The sequence below is a fragment of the Balaenoptera musculus genome, chromosome 20 (assembly GCF_009873245.2).
Source record: "Balaenoptera musculus isolate JJ_BM4_2016_0621 chromosome 20, mBalMus1.pri.v3, whole genome shotgun sequence".
NCBI classification, from domain to species: Eukaryota; Metazoa; Chordata; class Mammalia; order Artiodactyla; family Balaenopteridae; genus Balaenoptera; species Balaenoptera musculus.
The window spans coordinates 43,110,342-43,129,124 of NC_045804.1; the positions used below are offsets into that span (position 1 = coordinate 43,110,342).

The 18,783-nt window shown below is 51.5% G+C and overlaps 1 protein-coding gene across 2 annotated transcripts in view; it reads right to left on the reverse strand.

Moving 5' to 3' along the window:
• The window catches only part of NOS2 (nitric oxide synthase 2), a 32,154-nt gene extending 17,472 nt beyond the window's left edge, over nt 1–14,682 (reverse strand). The window contains exons 1-10 of one of the 2 annotated variants that reach the window (XM_036837362.1): nt 14,549–14,682; nt 11,431–11,515; nt 10,527–10,649; nt 9,322–9,470; nt 5,759–5,921; nt 4,872–4,963; nt 3,786–3,927; nt 3,555–3,694; nt 2,056–2,230; nt 1,861–1,962 (exon numbers count right to left, since the gene is read on the reverse strand). In XM_036837362.1, coding sequence (XP_036693257.1) covers nt 1,861–1,962; nt 2,056–2,230; nt 3,555–3,694; nt 3,786–3,927; nt 4,872–4,963; nt 5,759–5,921; nt 9,322–9,470; nt 10,527–10,649; nt 11,431–11,515; nt 14,549–14,655 — 1,278 coding nt within the window. In that variant the 5' untranslated portion in view covers nt 14,656–14,682. The remainder of the gene's footprint in view (nt 1–1,860; nt 1,963–2,055; nt 2,231–3,554; nt 3,695–3,785; nt 3,928–4,871; nt 4,964–5,758; nt 5,922–9,321; nt 9,471–10,526; nt 10,650–11,430; nt 11,516–14,548) is intronic. The other variant, XM_036837363.1, reaches the window with a different exon arrangement.
• Between the last annotated feature and the right edge of the window lie 4,101 nt (nt 14,683–18,783).

Below are 18,783 nucleotides of genomic sequence, written 5' to 3' on the forward strand. Positions count from 1 at the left end.
TTTTGAGTGATGACTATGGGTCAGGCAGTGCAGCTAAATATTTTGCATTCATTTTCATTTAATTCTTACAGTAACCTAGTGAGGGAGGTACCATTATTATCTCCGTTTTACAGATGAGGAAATGAGGCCAAGTCTTTGAAGCTGACCCTGAAGGAGGGTCATGAGGAAGTCTTGGAGACTCTCAAGCAGTGGAGGGACGTGGTCAGCAATGGTCAGGACACAGTTGAGATCAGCAGTTTCCTGGGACATATCCGCATCCTGCCAATATCAGAGCTGATGGTGGGAGCCTGCAGGAGTCAGGATGTGTGATCCACAGCCAGTGGGGTCTTCCCGAGCTGGGTCAGCCCCAGGGGGCTCTTCCTGTCCTGTCTCGGAGCTGACCCATGCCCCTCCCCACTCCCCAAAATCAGGCACAAGCTTGACATGCCTATAGCGTGACGAGCTCTGGGGAACAGTGTGTGATAATATGTATTTACTGGGTGTTTAATGTCAGCTCCCACTACATTCCACAAGGCCAGGGTTTCTGTCTATTTTGTTCACCACTCATACTCTTGGCCTGGCCTACGGCCTGACACATGGAAAATGCACAATAAAACTTTGCTGAATGAATGCATGGCTCTCTGCCCTGCGGTCTGGCCTCCAGGGCATCTGCCAACTTTGTGGACATGGTCCCAGCTTCTAAAGTAATAGCTTCACTCGTCCATGGCTCCTTCCCCAAAGGAAGGGGAGTGTTTATATGAGTGAGAACAGCAGATGGACCCGGGGGCTCAGTCCCACACAGGAGCCAACCTGCTGTGTTTGGGGCTGCTGCTGCCCAGATAGGGAAGCAAGGGCAACAACTGCTCAGGTGGACGTGGCCTCTCGTTCATTCATCCAATACATGTATTTTTTTAGCATCTGCCACGTGCCAGACAGTCTTCTAGGCTCCAGGGGTAGAGCAGTGGACAAGAGAGACAAGGTCCCTGCCCCATGGAGCTTACATTCTAATGGGGGAAACAAAGAAAGAAGTAGATGGACTCCATAATGTCAGGGGCTAATAAGGATTATGGAGGAAAAGAAAGAAAAGGTTAAAGGAATAAGAAAGACAGGATGGAGGTGGGTAAGGATGCCATTGTTTATGGTGTCATCAGGGAGGGCTACTCTGAAGAGGTGACAGTTGAGACCTGGATGAAGGGAAGGAGCCGGTCACGGGATGATTTGTGGCAAGAGTGTTCTGGGCAGAGGAAAAAGCAAGTGCAAAGGCCCTTAGGTGGGAACCATCTTGGTGAGTTTGAACAACAGCCAGAATTCCAGTGTGACTGGCAGAGCTGTGGAGGATAAAAGCCTGACTGGAGTGGCTGGGGGATGAGGATGTGTAATGAGGTCTTTCAATGGTTTTGCCATAAAAGGGAAGCAGAGAAACAAGGTAGTAGCTGGGTAGGGGGAGTATTTGGTTAGCTAGCCATTTATCTCTTTGAGATGGGAATCATTACAGCTTACTGATCACTGATGGGAATGATCCAGTGGATAAGGAGGTATCAATGTTCCGGGGCAGAGGGCGGGGAGGATTTTCAGGAGTAAAGTCCTTGAAAATTGAGAGAGGACAGGATTCAGTGCTCAAGCGCAGGAACTGACCAGCCTTGGGAGGTAAGGAGTTGCCTGTTGCTAGAAGCATTCAAGTTTACACTAGCAGACTTGAGAGGGCTTGTCTCTCTATCCCCAGCACCTAGCACTGTGCCTGGCACAAACAGGGTGTTCAACGTTGTTTGATGTGTGAATAAATGAGCAATGCCGTAAGGGGAAAATCAAGCATGACATGGGCGGCTGGACCAGATGACCTTCTAACCAGAAAGCCTTCAGACCCGCAAACACCAGACGTGCCTGGAAACTGTGGAGCACAGCGACGTTGATCTCAATGACAGCCCGGTCTTTCCAGAGTGAGGCCACCTTGTGTGTTTCCAGGCCCATCCTCCTGCCCACTTCCTGCAAAGGCAGAGAAATGGGGGTGAGTCAGTCTCTTGGATCCCAGCTGCAGGCCCGCACCTCCAGCCAGCCCAGCTAGACGGTCTTCGTTACCTCCAGGATGTTGTAGCGCTGGACGTCACAGAAGTCCCGGACTCCGATCTCCGTGCCCATATACCAACCGTTGAAGGGGCACCCGGGGAACTCAAGGCCACCCACCTCGAGCAGCATGTTGGCTACGGCCGGCAGGGCATACCACTTCAGCTCCAGCTCCCGGAACCACTCATACCTGGTAGGGAGGCAGAGCTGGTGGCAATGGGGCCTTCACTTTGGCCCACACTCACCCCCCCCAAAAAAAAGCTTCAGAGAAAGAGTGCACCAAGAAAACTCCTTTCCAAGTGCTGATCTCTAAGTTCATCCCACCTGGAGAGGTGAATTGACGCACCACGTGTCATTCGCTAATTATACATGCATTCACGAGTTCATTCACGCAAACATATTAAGCATCAAGTATATGACAGGCCCTGTGCTAAATGCTGAGGACCCAACATAACAAGGCACTTAAGGATTCCAGTGTCAGAAAGCCTGGGTTCAAGTTCTGCCTTACTGATTACTAGCTGTGTAACCTTGGGATATTGTTTAGCCTCTTTGAGCCCTAGCATCCCCACCAACAAAATAGAGATAAGAGCATCAAACTCATGGGATTATTGTGAAAATAATAGTATCCTTTATTAGTAAATTCATTCATTCCAGAAATATTTATAATTGAGCACTTACCATGAGCCAGGCACCCCACTATGTGTTGGGGATATATTGCCGAACAAGAAAGACAACATCCCTAATTCTCAAGGACCTTACAGACTATAAATAGGTAAACAAATAAATAAATAGGAAAATAAAGACAAGGTGATGTGTCAGATGGAGGGTGAGGGTGCTTACTCTAGACTGGGTGTTCAGAAGAGGCTTCTCAGAACAGGTAACATTCAGGAAATACCTCACTGACAAGAAGAAATGAAGTCTGCAAAATTCTGAAGAAAGGGCACATCAGGCAGAGGGAAGAGCAAGTGCAAAGGCCCTGAGGTAGGAGTAAGTTCAGTATATTCAAGGGACAAAAAGAAGAGCCCAGCCTAATGCCTGCTACATGGTGAGTGTCAATGTATGCAGGTATTTTTGTAATTATTAGAGCTGCCTGGAGGAGGGGCTGAACCAGATGAGCTCTTGAAGTACTGTCATCAGTCAGGAGAGGGAAGGCTAAGAGAGTTGGCAGGAAGGTCAAAGAGGCCTGGGCTGCACAGTGTGAGAATCTCAGAGCCTTTCAAGGATTCCTTTCCTGAGGTCACTTGTTCCCAAGCTGCTAGAGCCTGGTCTGTCTAAGCCATTGCTTTCCTGTCACCATCAGCATCTCATTATAAGTCTGAGGCCCGAAATGCAAGTGCAGAGTTGCTGTACAAGAGCGACAAGGCAGACCTTGAAAGTCGGCCCTTCTGGGTATCACCTGCTGCTGGCCGGGCTTTGGGGGAGGTGCAGGGAGGGTCCTGAGGACTGAGGTCTCATTAAGGAAAGGAGGGGGCATGCATGTGAACTCACACCCCCATCCCCCACAGCCTGCTTACTTGGGATGTTCCATGGGCACCTCAAACACAAGGTCGGGAGGGATTTCGAAGAGCTCAGGGTCCTGGCCATCAGCCTGCAGGACCAGAGGCACCACATCGAAGCGGCCGTACTTGGGCTTCCAGCCCAGGTCGATGCACAGCTGAAAACAAGACAGGCCAAGTGAGTCTGGAGATCCAAGTCCCTTGACCCCTCTGGGCTCCACTCTCACCCACCAAAGCCGGATCTAGTACCTGGGTGAACTCCACGCTGGCAGGGTCCCCTCTGATGGTGCCATCAGGCATCTGGTAGCCGGCGTACTGGATGAGCTGGGCGTTCCAGACCCGGAAGTCATGTTTCCCGTCGCTCCGTTGGGGGAACACGGTGATGGCCAACCTTCCCCAAGGTGAGGACAGTGCTGTTTACCACCCAGCTTCAGTGGCCACTCCCAGCCATCCCCAACAGGTCCCCTGCCCCCTCCTATCTTCCCACTCCCCAGCCCTCTGCACCTGAGCTAACTGAACCAAACCCCTGCAGCTCTGAGACATGCCAAGCTCTCCCTGGCCTCTGTGTAACCCGTCCACTTCCTGACATACCCTCTCCTTTCTTCTTCTCCCTCCAGCTCCTACCCTTCCTTCCAGACCGGCCCAGGGACCACCCCCTCCAGGGAACCCTCCCCACCCCTCGGGCGCGGTTAGCTGCTCCAACCCTTTCCCTAGCTGCGCCATAGTTCTCTTTGCCATTGAGTTAGCTGGACACTTGTCTCGTGCAAGGCATAGGTTCATAGTGGGCTGGAGCCTCGTCTTAGGGTCCTAGTCACTTCCACCCCCATGCCTAGCCCTGTGTTGGGTCCTCATCAGGTGGGCACTGAGTGTTTGCTGAACAGAAAAATGAATGAATGACCGAAGGAGTTGACCTTGACCTCCTTGGCTAGGGGAAGGGGAAGGTAAGGCAGGGGTGGCACTGATGGGCAGCCGCTCCCCCACCTCTCAGAAAATCACCACACTGGCTGCAAAACCAACTTCGCATCTCCTCTACAAAGTGGGGAGCCTTAACCTCGAAGAGTGGAGAAGTTGCTTCTTAAGGATCCCCCCATCACCTCCAAATGGCTACAAGTCAGAAAGAAACCAAGGAAATGGGCCACTGACGAGGCACTAAGCTCACAGAGGCCGGCTCACTGCGAGGGCTCCCTGAAGAAGCCGAATCTTTCTCCTTTCTTTCTCCCTGGTCTCTCCTGGAGCCCAGATGCCTCCCCTAAACTCATCTGCATCTCTTGGCTAAGACTTGGGGGCAGGGCGGGCCCCAGCGTAGCCTCGTAGCCTGGGGAAAAGCACACCCACCTGATGTTGCCGCTGTTGGTGGCATAACGCAGGTGTCTGCAGATGTGCTCGAACATCTCCTGGGCCGTGGAACAGCTCCGCGCGTCGAAGACCTGCACGCACACAGCCCACACAGACCATGCGCGTCAAGGACCGTGAGGACAGAGGCCTTGGAGCTGATCTTAAAAGCTAAGTCACAGGGACTGAGGGAGTGGCCCCAAACCCCACAACCCGAATGCCTCGCCGAGGAGGGCATCCTCCTCTCTGCCCCTTCGCCCTTCCTCTGCTCTCCTAGGGGAGCCCAGACGCCCTCACCTGGAAGACCCTATCAAAACCCAACCCCCAAGAAAACCTGATTCTCAAGCACCGTGAGTCAGGATTCCCACAGCCTAGTTGCTTTATACATGTTACACACGGCCTCCAGAACATTTTATTACAGCCAGAGCTGGTTCCGTTGGCATTTCTTATCTCTTTATCTGTCCAAGTACTTTCACTATTATCCAGCAATAAAACGTAAAGACAGCTTAGGAGGCTAGGATAAAGGAAATGTTTTCTAAAAGCCAAGAATTCAGTCGAGGTAGACAACCAGGGCCTCAGCAATAATGAGAGCAAGGTCGTTTGGTTTCACGTTGGCGTTTAGTCTCCAAAATTTAATGCAAGAGAGAGAGATCGGCTAGGAATCCTGGTGCTGAGATCGGATTCTAGACTCTGGGGCGGCACGGCCACACATCTCAAGCTCAAGCTCTGGGGCGGTGGGGGTGGGTGGCCGTGAGCCCCCATCTCAAGCTCAGGGCTGGGGAGAGAGGACGCAGGGAGCCCCGGGCACAGCTCGGCGGGCTGCTGGGAGCCACTGCTTAGGGCCCGCCGGGCTCCCAGCTTCCTCTCCTGCTCTGTCTAAGGGAGTTCACCTGCAGGTTGGACCACTGGATCCTCCCGATGCAGCGGGGGGCGTTGCGCCAGGCCTGCTTGGTGGCGAAGATGAGCTCATCTCCCGTCAGCTGGTAGGTTCCTGTTGTTTCTATCTCCTTTGTTACCGCTTCCACCCTGGCCAGATGTTCCTCTATTTTTGCCCTGGGGGACGGGAAGACATCAGGAAGATCAACAATGAGATGGCCTTAAATGGAGATGATTCAATCCACAGAAGCAGGAACTGAACTAGGACACCAGGAGGGCAAGATGTCTCTCAGGGAGACCGTCCCCTCCAGAGCCAGCTTCATGGGCATGTGACCAGGGCCCTGAGCTCAGAAGGGCTCCATGCTGGGTTTAATGCTCTGCTGTCTTGAATTCTTAATCATCTGTGAACAGGAAGCCACGTTTTTATTTTCACACTGGCTCCTGCACGTTACATAGCGGGTCCTGGTCCCACCAGCATCCTTGTCGTTTCCAGGAGCTTTTTCTCGAATCATATTCATCTCAGCACGGAGTGCAGCGCTTCTCAGACACTTGGAGGAGCGTCCAGCAAGCCGCAGCCCCATCTTGCCCCTCAGCCAGGGGAGCACCCGTCCACCTTCCCTTGGTTAAGAGATGAATCAGTCCCCCCCACAGCAGTTCCTGTGTACTGAGTACTCATTGTGAGCCAGGTACTGGGCGAAGCCACCCACAGTCAGGGTCCCTCTGAGTCTGTGAGGGAGGCATTTTTGTGTCTTTTTTTATAGTCGGTGTATCCACAAGGTTAAGTACTGGCCCAGGAACAGAAGTGTGGTAAAGAACAAACTCAGGACTCAGACTCAGGTTCCCTGATGCCAAGCCCAGGCTCTTAACCTTCTACCTTCCACCCTGGGTGGGAGGGATTGCAAGCCCAGAGATGTGCAGGGCCTGCCCACGCTTCCCTGGTCAGGCCCAGATGGGGACCTGCTCTCAGGACTCAGCCTGCGGGGCCCCAGGGCCGCTCAAGGAGGAGCCCTCCACAGTGTGGTCCAACGTCACAGGCTCTCTACAGCGAGCTTTCTCAACCCCCGCGCCGCTCGGCCAGCTGTCCCATGTGAGATTTCCAAACTGGCTTCTCCCCTCCCCTTCCAGGCTTCAAAAATGTCCCACAGCCAGGAAGGTTTTGAAACACACACACACACACACACACACACACACACACACACACACACACACACAGAGCAACCTTGAGATTTCCAATCAGCACCAAAGACATTTCAAGTTGCAACAAACAAAACTATTTAAGGAATGAACTCCTGATTAAGGAGAGTGGACAACTCAAGACAAAATGGCCTTTCTGTGGATGAAGAGTGTCTTGACAACTCTTCCCTGATTAAAGAAAGAAAGCTCAAAGACAAAACACTCGGTGCTATTTATCTTCAAGGACACTCCTGGCATAAAGACCTGCTGGGTGAGGTTGAGGCTGCCCCACCATCGGCAGCCCTCCTTCCCCAAACAAAGCTTCTAGCAGCATTCCCTGCTCTGCATCTGAGCATGAAAACAGCAGCGACCACCAGAACACAGATGCTTCCAACATACTTGGTAGTGTTAACATGGGACTATGTAAGAAAAGATTATTTTACGTTCTCACCCAATTCCTTTAGCGTTTTACATTTTACCACTGTTTTCAAATAGTCACATTTCTGAGGCACTAAAATGTTATGATGCCTATTAGTTCTGAAAAGAGGGAGTGGCTTTTGGCATGGGTGAACTGGCTTTGGACAGAACATTCAGCAAGTTACAATTTCTAACTATACAATCCTTCACTCACGAAAGACTGAACCGGCCCAGCTGTCCGTGCCTTTGGCTGCTAGTGTAATTGTGGGGATGGGCTGCCATCTGTCACTCACACCCCCAGGACCTCTTGGGGGGTCCAAGCCATGGATTTGTGACTGTGAAAGGTGGAACTTTTTCCCTCTGTGAAAAGTAAATGGGTTTTGAACAGCCAGCAAGAGCAGCCCTGTAGCTTCCTGGGGCTAACACCTACCCAGTTGCCTTCCAAACAGCAGCAGGAACCCCCAGGTCCAGCAGGGAGTCAGAACCTTCCAAGTCAAAGAGCTGGATGCTAGAACATTGAGGTTTAAAGCAGGGGCTCTGCCCCAAACTGCTTGGGCTCAAATCCCAGCTCTGGGACTTCAGAACGTGTGACTTTGAGCAAGTTACATCTCCTCCACCGGCTTTGGTTTCCTCGTCTGTACAGTGTGGGGAGGATAATAATGGTACCAGTCCCATAGAGTCATGGCGAGCCTTACATAAGGCAGAGCCCAGAACATACCTAGCGCTCAGTAAATGTCAGCTTCAATATAGTGGTCCAGTGAAGCCCATCAAGAAAATTCCTTGACCCTGAAAAGCTCGTAAGTCAACAACCGAGTTGAAAGCCTAAGGACCTTGGACCTCCTAGTGACAAAGCACTTCTGCAGAGGTTCTATTTATACAGCACACAGAGCAGCAAACCCCTGACAGGGTTCTCAGTCCCGTCGTACATTAGAGTTGCCTTGGGAGCTTTTAAAGAACATGAGTATCCGCTCCCTCCACACTTCCCGAGAAGCTGATGCCCCCAGCCCAGGGGACCCTGGCACCAGTATTTTGCAAAGTCCTTGACAGCGACCACTGTGCAGCCAGGGTAGAAGATCACGGCCCCAGAAGTTAAGGGTCTCCTTCATAGACTCAAGGCCCCTTCCAGCTCAGACACTGCAGGTCAGAGCAGAGGGGACATGGCATCACCAGGAGCCACTCTTTCTGCCATGGGGAGGGGGTGTCCCAGGTTACTTCTGTGGCTCACTTCGTGCAGTAAAGTGCCACGTGGGGCTGCACCATAAAAGCCAGACTCCCCTCCCAGCCCATAAAACAGCAAATCCATTCCCTTGGCCATTCTATCTTACAATCCCTTTGGGCATTTTTATTTTAAAGATATAAAAGGACCTAAATTAATAGCCATATATTTTATGAAACTCAGCAATATAGATCCCCACAGAGTACAGTGCAAAGAGATCTCTCCAAGTCAGGTGGCCTGAATTCTAGCTGGGACTGAACTCTAGCTGTCGCTGGGCTTCCCGGCTCACACTTGGAGGTGGAGGGCTTGGCTAGGTGGTCTCTGAGGTTCTTTCTATCTCAAACATTTCATAGTAAAAGGTTTTGTATATCAACTCATTACTTTGTGCCAGGACGCTGTTCCAAATTTATTTAATCCTCGCAACAATCTTATGAGCCAGGTTTTATCATGACCCTGCTTTGACCTGTGAGGAAGCTGAGGCACACAGAGGGTAAATAGATTTCCCAAGGATACAGGACCAGTTACTGGTGGAACAGGATTCAAACTCAAACGTTTAGTTACCCGACCCGCACTTTCAACCATTACTGCCATGCCTCTTTGTCTTATGGTTTTGAGAACCTATCCAGGGTCTTTTCCTTGAAAAACTATGTTTTAGCCCTCGGTCCATGGCAAACCTGGGAAGGAAAGGGGTCTGGGGTCCGAGGGAAAGGGCAGGAGACAGGAGAGCTCAGGGGATGGGGAGGCAGCGATGCTGCAGGAAGCAAGACTTACTCTTTGAAGGAGCCGTAATACTGGTTGACAAATTCAATAGCTTGAGGTAGAAGCTCTTCTGGGAGGGTAGGCTTGTCCCTGGGTCCTATGGTCAAACTTTTGGGGTTCACGATGGCTCCCAGGCAAGACCTGGACTTGCAAGCGAAATCCTGGAAAGAGAGAGGTGGCGGTGAGGCTGGCTGCCTGGCCCCTCAGCGCAGGCGTTGATGGCCATCCTCCTCCAGGGCCAGCTGCCCTGGCCACCTCCTTCCACTCTGGCTGCTCCAGCTCCCTGCCACCCCTCTCCACCTCTGTGGCACCTCCTCCTTGGGGTCCACCAGGCCTTCCCCCGACTCATATCTCCTCTGCTCTACTGGCTGAACCCCAGTGGCTATGGGCTGGGGCTGCTCCCACCACCCTGGGCTCAGTCTCTGGCCCTGCCCCCCAGCCAGCCCCAGACCCAGAGCAAAGTCAGCAGCTCGATCCCTGGGAAGATCTCAACTAGCTTCTCATTTAAAGAGGCTGATATGACTCCTGGGGACAAACTATTGCTGTTCAGCCAAAATGAATTGAGAAGGTGCAAATCCCAAAGTCAGGGGATGGCACAGAAAAAAATACTGAAAGAAAATACACCCAAAGGTTAACAGTGGTCATTTCTGGAAGGTGTGGGAAATGACCCTGCTTTCATGGCCTTGAAATTTTCAATTCTTTCCCACTTTACAATCACAGAATACATTCTAAAGTTAGAATAAGAAACTTAGAAGATAATAAGGAGCTTTAAAGGACACTTAGTCCAACTACTCACTGGATGCTTGAACCCCTTTCCAACCTCCCTATCAAATAGCACTTGAATCCTTCTAGTAATAGGGAGCTCACTATGGGACTGGACTGGATAGTTCAGTCCAGCTTTGGACAGTTCTGTTAGAAAATTCTCCCGAATACAATGCTGAAATCTGTCTCTCTGAGAAAGAATTAATTTGTTCCTGTAATTGTTTATCTCACCTTCTGGATTATCCATCATCCACTGGGGAGTTAACAGGGAGTCAGCATCATATACTTCCTACTGTAATTTGTGAGAAACAAGCGTCTCTGTTCCCAGTACCCTTTGCCCAAGCTGATGCCTGTCTGGTTTGCCCAAGGGGACATCTGTTTGATCCATTAAGGGCCTTGATGGCTTCGCTGACTTGGGACAAAAGCGGTTCTCCCAGAAGCCCCAGACTTCTCACCCTTTTGGCCTTGTGGTGAAGTGTGTCTTGGAAAGTCATCCCATTGCCCCAGTTTTTGATCCTCACATGCCGTGGGCAGGCCGATGGGGGTGCAGCTGGCTTGACCAGGGATTCTGGAGACTGCTAAGAGGGAGCAAAAAAAACAGGGATTTCCAAATGCCTCCAACCCCAGGACTCCATGGGTCTCTCCCAGGCCCTAGGCCCTGCTTGGGCTCTGGGTGGGTGAGGAGCTGTGGGTGGGTACACAGGTCCCGGTGTCGGTCCACGTCCCTCCTCCCTTTCCGGCAGCCTGGCCACCTGGGCCAGCGCCTGCTAAGAGCTCCAGGTGCCTAGGCCACTGGCCAGGCTTCTCTCCTCATCCAAGAGCCTGCCAAATGCTCCCTCGGGGGAACCGCAACAGGAGGGACTAAGGTTAGAAGTGACAGAGATTACTGTCACAGCCACTACTCCTGAGAACAGAAATCAGGACAGGGAGAACATATCACTGCCTTCCATGAAGGCATTTAAGAATATGAAAGCCAGTTCTCTGCCCACCTCTCTGGAACACTAAGGGCCAAAGCACTTAGGGAAGGTGGAACCAGTGGGCTAGGGGCTGGGGCTGGGGCTGGGGCTGGGGGCTCAGCTGCTGAGTTCGGGATTATTTCTGAGCATCTTACTCTGGCTCCATGAGTAGTCTGCCCTCCCCCAGGCCTGCCAGCCCACACAGGCAAGTCACCCAGGTGCCTGCGCACCTGGGGGGCCACCACTCCCGATCACCATGGTTCATCCCGCTCTCCCAAAGCTCTTCCTCGTCCCCACCTGTGTCCCCGGGTCTCTACTCCCTGCCCCAGACCCCAGCTTCCACCAGGCTGCTGTGCCTGGGCGAGCGGGGAAGGGGCTTCCCACACCCGAGTGACTCACTGACCTTTGCTGTCCCCGTGAGGGGCTGGGAAGACTCATTCCGGTGCTTGCCGAGGCTGTGACATTTGGGGTCATCCTGTGTCACTGGACTGCAAAAGGAAACAGCTATCATGAGACGGAGTATCTGAAGGCAGAGAGGGATCTCAGAGTTCCCTCTGCCAGCCCCTCATTGAGGGAGGGGGGGGTGAGGTCTAGAGGGTGGGAGTGAACGTCAGCGTTTCCAGTCAACGTGGTGAGGGAGGCAGCTGGCCCATCCAGTCTCTGCACCATCACCACCCTCCCTCCTCCTCTTCTTCCCTTGCCTGCCCCCTACAAAGCCAAAAAGTCACGAGGGGAGCCGAACCAAAGTGAACGGCCCAAAGGGTGACCCACAGAAGTTCTGCGAAGATGCCCCCTTCCAAAGCCGAGTACAAACGTGGTATAAGGCTGAGCTGGCAGAGGATGGCTCCTTCAACCCTGTCCTCGCAGGCCAGCAGTACTGTCCTCCAGCCACTCCCTCCTTCAACCCTGTCCTCGCAGGCCAGCAGTACTGTCCTCCAGCCACTCCCTCCTTCAACCCTGTCCTCGCAGGCCAGCAGTACTGTCCACCAGCCACTCCCTCCTTCAACCCTGTCCTCGCAGGCCAGCAGTACTGTCCACCAGCCACTCCCTCCTTCAACCCTGTCCTCGCAGGCCAGCAGTACTGTCCTCCAGCCACTCCCTCCTTCAACCCTGTCCTCGCAGGCCAGCAGTACTGTCCACCAGCCACTCCCTCTTTGGGACTTGACGCTTTTTTATTTAAAGCACTTGATTTATCTTGGTTTATCTATTTATTCTAAATTTTTATTATGGAAAATGTTAAACATACACAATTAGAGAGAAGAGTGTAATAAACCCCCATGAGCCTTTCACCCAGATTCAACCCAATTGAACAATTGTCAACCCACCGTCAATTTTATTTCAACGTTACTCTCCTAGCCCGCACTCTCATTTTCAAGCAAGTCTGAGACCTCACGTCATGCCTAAATATCTCAGTATTTCTGGAAGAGAAGAACGCTTTTTAAAAATATATTGGTCTATTTGCTTCACAACAACAGATTTAAAAGAATCCAGCCTATCCTTTGAAGAAGAAGAAGCCCTAATAGTCTGAAGTCATTCAGAAACCATTGGTTCTGGTTTGGGATTTCAGGTTCGCTCTCCCAGTAAACGCTACGGAGAACGGAAGCCACGTGAGCATCCCTCCGAGAGTCACACCCCACACGTGCCTCCTCCTGGGGCATCTCAGTAAGAAAGCATCTTGTGTCCCATGTTCTTTGCAGTATTTTCTGGGGTGTATACACATCCAAAGGGAAAGGCGGTTAGAGAGTACTCCAAAGGTCGCTCATTTTCCACCTTACACACACCTGTGATGTCGGAAAATAACAAATGAGTGTGTGTTGCTTTTGTTATTGGAAAAAGTAATGACCATTTATATTCGCATTATGTAATAAACTACATACATTATATAGTTGCATTATATGATTTATAACTATAAAGAGATAGTGTCCCTTTAAGAGAAAGTAACTATGTATCAGAAAGTAACTTCTATCTGAATCAAGTGATTCAGTGGCCCTGTAAAGCACCCTCCATGGGACTGGCCATCATCACCCAACTGGTCTGGTCTGGTGTGCCCCACCAGAAAAAAGCCAATATAGGGTCATCTGGACATTCAGAACAGGTAAGCCATGGCTGAGCAGTCATCATGGGGCTGCCTAAAGGGGAAGATGCGTTGAGGCTGGGGTCCTCAGGGAGGCAATGCTCTACTGCCCTTCTCAAGCTTTTACCATCACCCCTCATCCCCAAGCCCCACCATTCTTATTCATGTTTCCTCTCATTTACTTCTGGCCATAGAACTGGAGAATTTGAGAAGCTTACCAGTCCACAGTAACTTTTAGATTGAGAAACAATGTCTTTGTTCACTTAGCATAACTACTGCTCCCAGATATTAAAAAGCTACCTAAAAATCCACTCTACAGACGGACCATAGTGAGCCTGGCCCCACCGCTTAGGGCTGGATATTTAGATTGTGTCCAGTTTCTCCACTATTATAAATAATGCCTCAAACCGTATACGTGGTCTGATGCCGGCTCCGTGCGTGTGTGTGTGTGTGTGTGTACAAAAGCATAGAAAAACACCTGGGGGAAATGCTAGCAGATATTAACAGTGACTAGCATTAATTGATAAGATCACAGATGATTTGAATTTTCTTTATCCTTGTCTGCATTTTCCAACTTTTTTTCAGTGACCATGAATTCCTTTCATAATTGGGAAATATTTTTAAATTTGAAAAAAATGAATAGAAAGCTATGCACACAGTCCTCTCTCCCCTAGTGGTTTCTTTGGGTTAGCTGCTGGAAGATAGGGTGCCCAGAAGCCCGGTGAGCATATTAAGGTTCTGGATACTTATTGCCAAATTATTGCGTCATCCATCCAGACACGTGCAATTTGGCTAAACCCACAGTTGTGCTTGGTCCTGCTTGGTCCTTCACGGCAACAGGGACCCTTAAGGACCTGCCATCAAAAGGAGAGCTGGAGCGTGGCTCTTGCTCAGACCCAGCACTGTCCACAAGCGCTTGAGGGAGAGGACGCTGAGGTCAGCGCTGCAGTCCGCGGCTCGTCCGGGGACTGATTCCCCCGCTGTTCCCACTCCTGCACATGCTCCCACCTCTCCATACACCAAGGGTCGGGGGCAGGGAGGCGCTCTGGAAAATGGATCTTATTTGTAAAACAAGAACCTCTTTGCTCTCTTAACCCTATCTATCCTAAAGGGTGTTGCAGCCCCAGGGCTGAAAAATCCAGAAAGCTCCCAAGTGCTGAAACATCCACAGTTCCTACTCCAGCCCGTACAGACGCCTCTTAGGGGTGCCTGTGGGGCTTCTCTGGGTCTTTGTGGCTACTGAGTTGCAACCCCTTAAGCGTTCTAAACCAGGAAAACCCTTTAAGTAAATCCTCATCGGAATCCTACAGAGCGAACATTCCAATCCTCATATTTTCCCCGGAAACCCGAGGCTCAGAGAGGGGCAGTGCGCGCCGGGGTTCGAGCCGGGGCCCCGCGCGGTGCCGCCCGCCTCCCTCCCAGGGCGGATCCCGGCCGGGCGCAGTACCTGGCTCGGCGGGGGCCGCAGGCTGGCTGCGGCCGGAGGATCCTGCGAAGGAGCCGGCAGAGTCGGGGCCGGGCAGCCTCGCACGCCGCGCCCAGCCCCTCGCGCATGGCCCCGGCGTGGGCGCAGCTCGGAGGGCGCCCTGCGCCCTGCCGCGCGGCCCCTTTATCACCGCCGGACCAAGCAGCCCCCTCCCCGGGGCGGAGCGAGCCGGAGAAGCGGCTTCACCCCGAGCCTGGACCCGGGCCAGAGCGTCCGCTCCGCAGGCGGCCGCCGCGTCCCGCGCCTCCGCTCCAGCTGGCGTCCGCAGGGAAGTCTGCCTTCTGGATGCCACTGGACTTTCTCTGGGCTGAGACCCAGGGGCAGGTATGGCCGGCCTTGGGTTTGTTATTCCCCATGAAAAAACAGTAATGATCATAATAATAACTCCCACTGTACAGTGCTTTATAGTTTACGAAGCAAGCTTTCCTGTCATTTCATCTATCCCTTACTAAATCCAGTCAAGAAGGCACTTCGGTATTGTTATCCCCACTTGACCGAGAAGGAAGCCAGACAGAGGTCCAGAGAAGTCAAGGATCTTGCTTAAGACCACACAGCAGCCCCAGGGCCACAGCCCAAGCTCTCTCACCTTACAGGGATGCCCTAGGAAGTGCTATTTCTTTCCTGCATGTTCAGTGCAATTCCAGGAAAGAAGCCCCAAAGAAGGTCGCAGCTGGGGGGATGACTTTCAGTGGGAGACCGGGTGGCTGGGCAGTTGGACCAGGAGCCCCCTCAGGTCCCTTCAGGCTCCTGGTCCTTATTACTTGGAAGGCACAGGGCCACTGACCTTGCTCCATCTGTACGTTGCTTCTTACACTGGGAGCAGGATAACTCCCAGGGTCCAGACCGGGACAGGGCAGCAGCCCTGACCCCAGAGTACAAGGAGCCCTCCTGCACATCCTCCAGCATATTTAATCCTAAACCCAAATTAACGTGGAATGAAAGAGGGTACATATTTATTCTGAGCCAACTGCAACCCAGCTTGACTTTGTCCCAAATTCCATTTACCTTCACCTAGCTGTTCCCAACATTTGCCTTTGTCTCGAAAACACAGACACATGCCCCATGTTCACTTCCTAATCATTTGTTTACACAAAATATGGAACCATTACTCCCATATAAAGTTCTTGGTCTTATTACACCTGAACGGATTTTAAAATTACTTTTCAAGATCAAAACATATTAATTGGCTCCCGCTGCTTTCAGGATAAAATCCCCTTTGTGCTGCTGCTTCCTCTTCCAGTAACATCCTCCCCCGCCCCCATCCCACTGTGGGTGCAGTCCAGCTGGGCCTACCTCCTTGCTAAAGCCCTCTCCCCACCCCCGCTCCCCCCCTACACACACTACAGCCAGGCCAGGCCCCCTCCAGTATCCCCAGAATAGATCCCAGTGCCCCCAAATTCTCCTGTAACCTCCTGTCTACCTCTCTGTCCCACCCCACCCTCACCCAATTTATAAGGCTCTTTAACATCCCAATTTCTGTGTATTCCTCCCCAAACTAGTGAGGAAGGTATCATTTCCCCATTCCCTCCCTGACAGAGGGACCTGGGTCTCTTTTCTCTGTGCCTTTCTCAGCCCAGCACACAGCAGGCCCTCAGAGAGAGTCCACAGAGTGGAGAGGTTATGAGTTTAGACTTGGTTCAAACCTCAGCTCTACCACTTTCCAGATGTCAACCTCGAGTAAGTCACTCAACCTTGTAAAATAAGGCTAATAACAGTTCCTGCCTCATTACTGACACAGTAATAAGAACTTTATAAACATTATCTGTTCTTTTTAGCTGCTTTTTATGCAATGAATAAGTGAATCAATTTATTATTTACTTAATTGATAAACAGAAGGGCTTCACCGACAGCCCCATGACCCCCAGCACAGTGCCAGAGGAGTGGCCCTCAGCAAATCATTGTTAATGGGCTGGAACATGCCTAGGACTAAAAGCAGGGCAGCCAGTATAGTGGTCATCAGTCAGGCTGCCTGGGTTTGACTCCTGGCTCTGTCATTTGCTAACTGTGAGATCTCAAAAATTACTTAAACTTTCTAGCCTTCAGCATCCTCATTGCTACAGTAGGAGGATAACAAAAGTTCCTTCCTCACTGATTGTTGGGAGGACTGTTAAATAAATTGATGTGTGATATTTTCTCTCAGTCACCTCGAATATCTGATTTGAGCACTTCTGCCAGCCCAGCCCAGCTTAAAAATCTGGGGTAAGTCGGCTAGTTTGCCTCAGGTGAACCTACAGCTCAGGTGTCCTGAATGGTCCCAAAACACAAGACAGTGCTAGTAGAGGGTCTAGAATTCAAGGCTGAAGGCTGTAGGCCACCCTGTAAGGGTTAGGGGAGGAGGGGGATTCAGGATGATCTTGAAAGATAGGGGATGGATTGGGTCTGGATGAATCAAAGGAGGAATGGGCCGTGTACAGGCACTGGGAAACAGAGGAAGGCTGGGCTGGGCAGGTGGGATGGACCTTCTGTCTGGGAAGGGTGATCATACAGAACCCTGCAGTCAAGCCTCAGTGTGGTGACAGGCAATGGGGAGCCACTGCAGACTCTAGAGCAGGAGCATGACCTGCTAGAAGTCAAGTTGGGGTGAGAGAGGTCAGAACCAGCGTGGGGGCTGCAGCTGGGGGAGGTCAGTCGGCCGGGGCTGCAGTCATGAGGTGAAGAGAAGGAAGGGATGACCAAGAAGAGTCAAAGCAGATTCCTGGGGTTCAGGCCCTCCAGAGACCCCAGGAGGAGAGATGAAACTGCTGTCAGTCTGCAGCATTTGAGTCTGCAGTGCCGGAGGGCATCTAGAGGCCATCCAACCCTGTGTTCTCACCTCTTGGTCTCTTGGCCACCTTGGCCACCACAGCCCAGACCGCCTGGTTTCAAACGTTCTCTCCTCTAGTTCAACCCACACGCTATACCTGGACAATCTTGCTCAAGAATCTACAACGGCTCCCCGTGGCCAAGCAGAGAAAATCCAAATCCCCTGCTCTGCATTCAAGCCCCTACTTCTCCTACAAAGTGCAAGGGGGTGGAAGAAATTCCAACTCTGTAATTACCAGTCAGGTGACTTTGGGGGAAGTCACACCACTCTTACTTAAAGCTTCTGTTTCCTTAACTGTAAAATGAGACAATAACTTGTACTTCACAGAGCCCCAGTGAAGGTCAGTTGAGCAGTAAAACCTGTGAAGTGCCCTAGATGGCCCTGGCCCAAAGTGAGTGTTTGGTTACAATAAACCTTGCCTTTATTGAGCACCTGCTCTGTATGGGCACACTGCTAATTGCTCTACATGCCCACTCTCATTTCATCCTCAAAATGCTACAAGATGGGTCGCATTGGTTCCCCAGACCGCAGATGAGAACATCTCAGGCTCAGAGAGGTTCACCTGCCCTAGGTCACAGAGCCAGTGAGAGACAGCTCAGAGCCAATGAGTGAGGCCCAGCACAGGGCTTGGGTACAGTTTTTCTAACTTCCTGGCACCCTTCACCAGGTTGATATTCAGAATATCTAACCACCAGTGAGGCATGTGCACTGGTGAATAAGAGGGGACGTTGAGGGACTTCCCTGATGGTCCAATGTGCAGGTTTGATCCCTGGTTGGGGAGTTAAGATCCCACATGCCTCACGGCCAAAAAAACCAAAACGTAAAACAGAAGCAATAAACAAATTCAATAAAGACTTTAAAAAAAAAATGGTCCACATCAAAAAAAAAAATCTTTAAAAAAAAAAAAAGGGACGTTGGCCAGGATACCACCCCGGTCCTAACCACTGGGCTCTACTGCCTTCCATTCTCAAGTCAGGTATTCCATGTCCCCTTCCTATATTCTCCCCACAGGACTGTGCCATGGCCCTTCCTTCTTCACATAGTGTCAGGTGCAATGAGGTGCCCAATAAACCGTGGCTGTATCCAATTCCAATAGGGACATCCAAGAAGCATCCGGTGAGAACAGACCTCCCGTGAGAAGCCAGGAGCAGAGAGGAATTCTGAGTTGGCAGAGCAGGGAATGGAAACCCAGAGGAGACCAGCAGAAGGTGGCAGCAGGGAAAAGCTTACCTGGAGAGAGGCTGGTGGGCTTTCTCCACATTGTTGTTGATGTCTATTTCCTCAGTCAAGTCAAACTTATAGGATTTGGCCTTGAATAGAAACTGCCAGGGACAGGCCATCTCTGCGGTTTTGCAAAGCACGTCTCTTCTCTGGATTTAAACTCAGAGGTTCT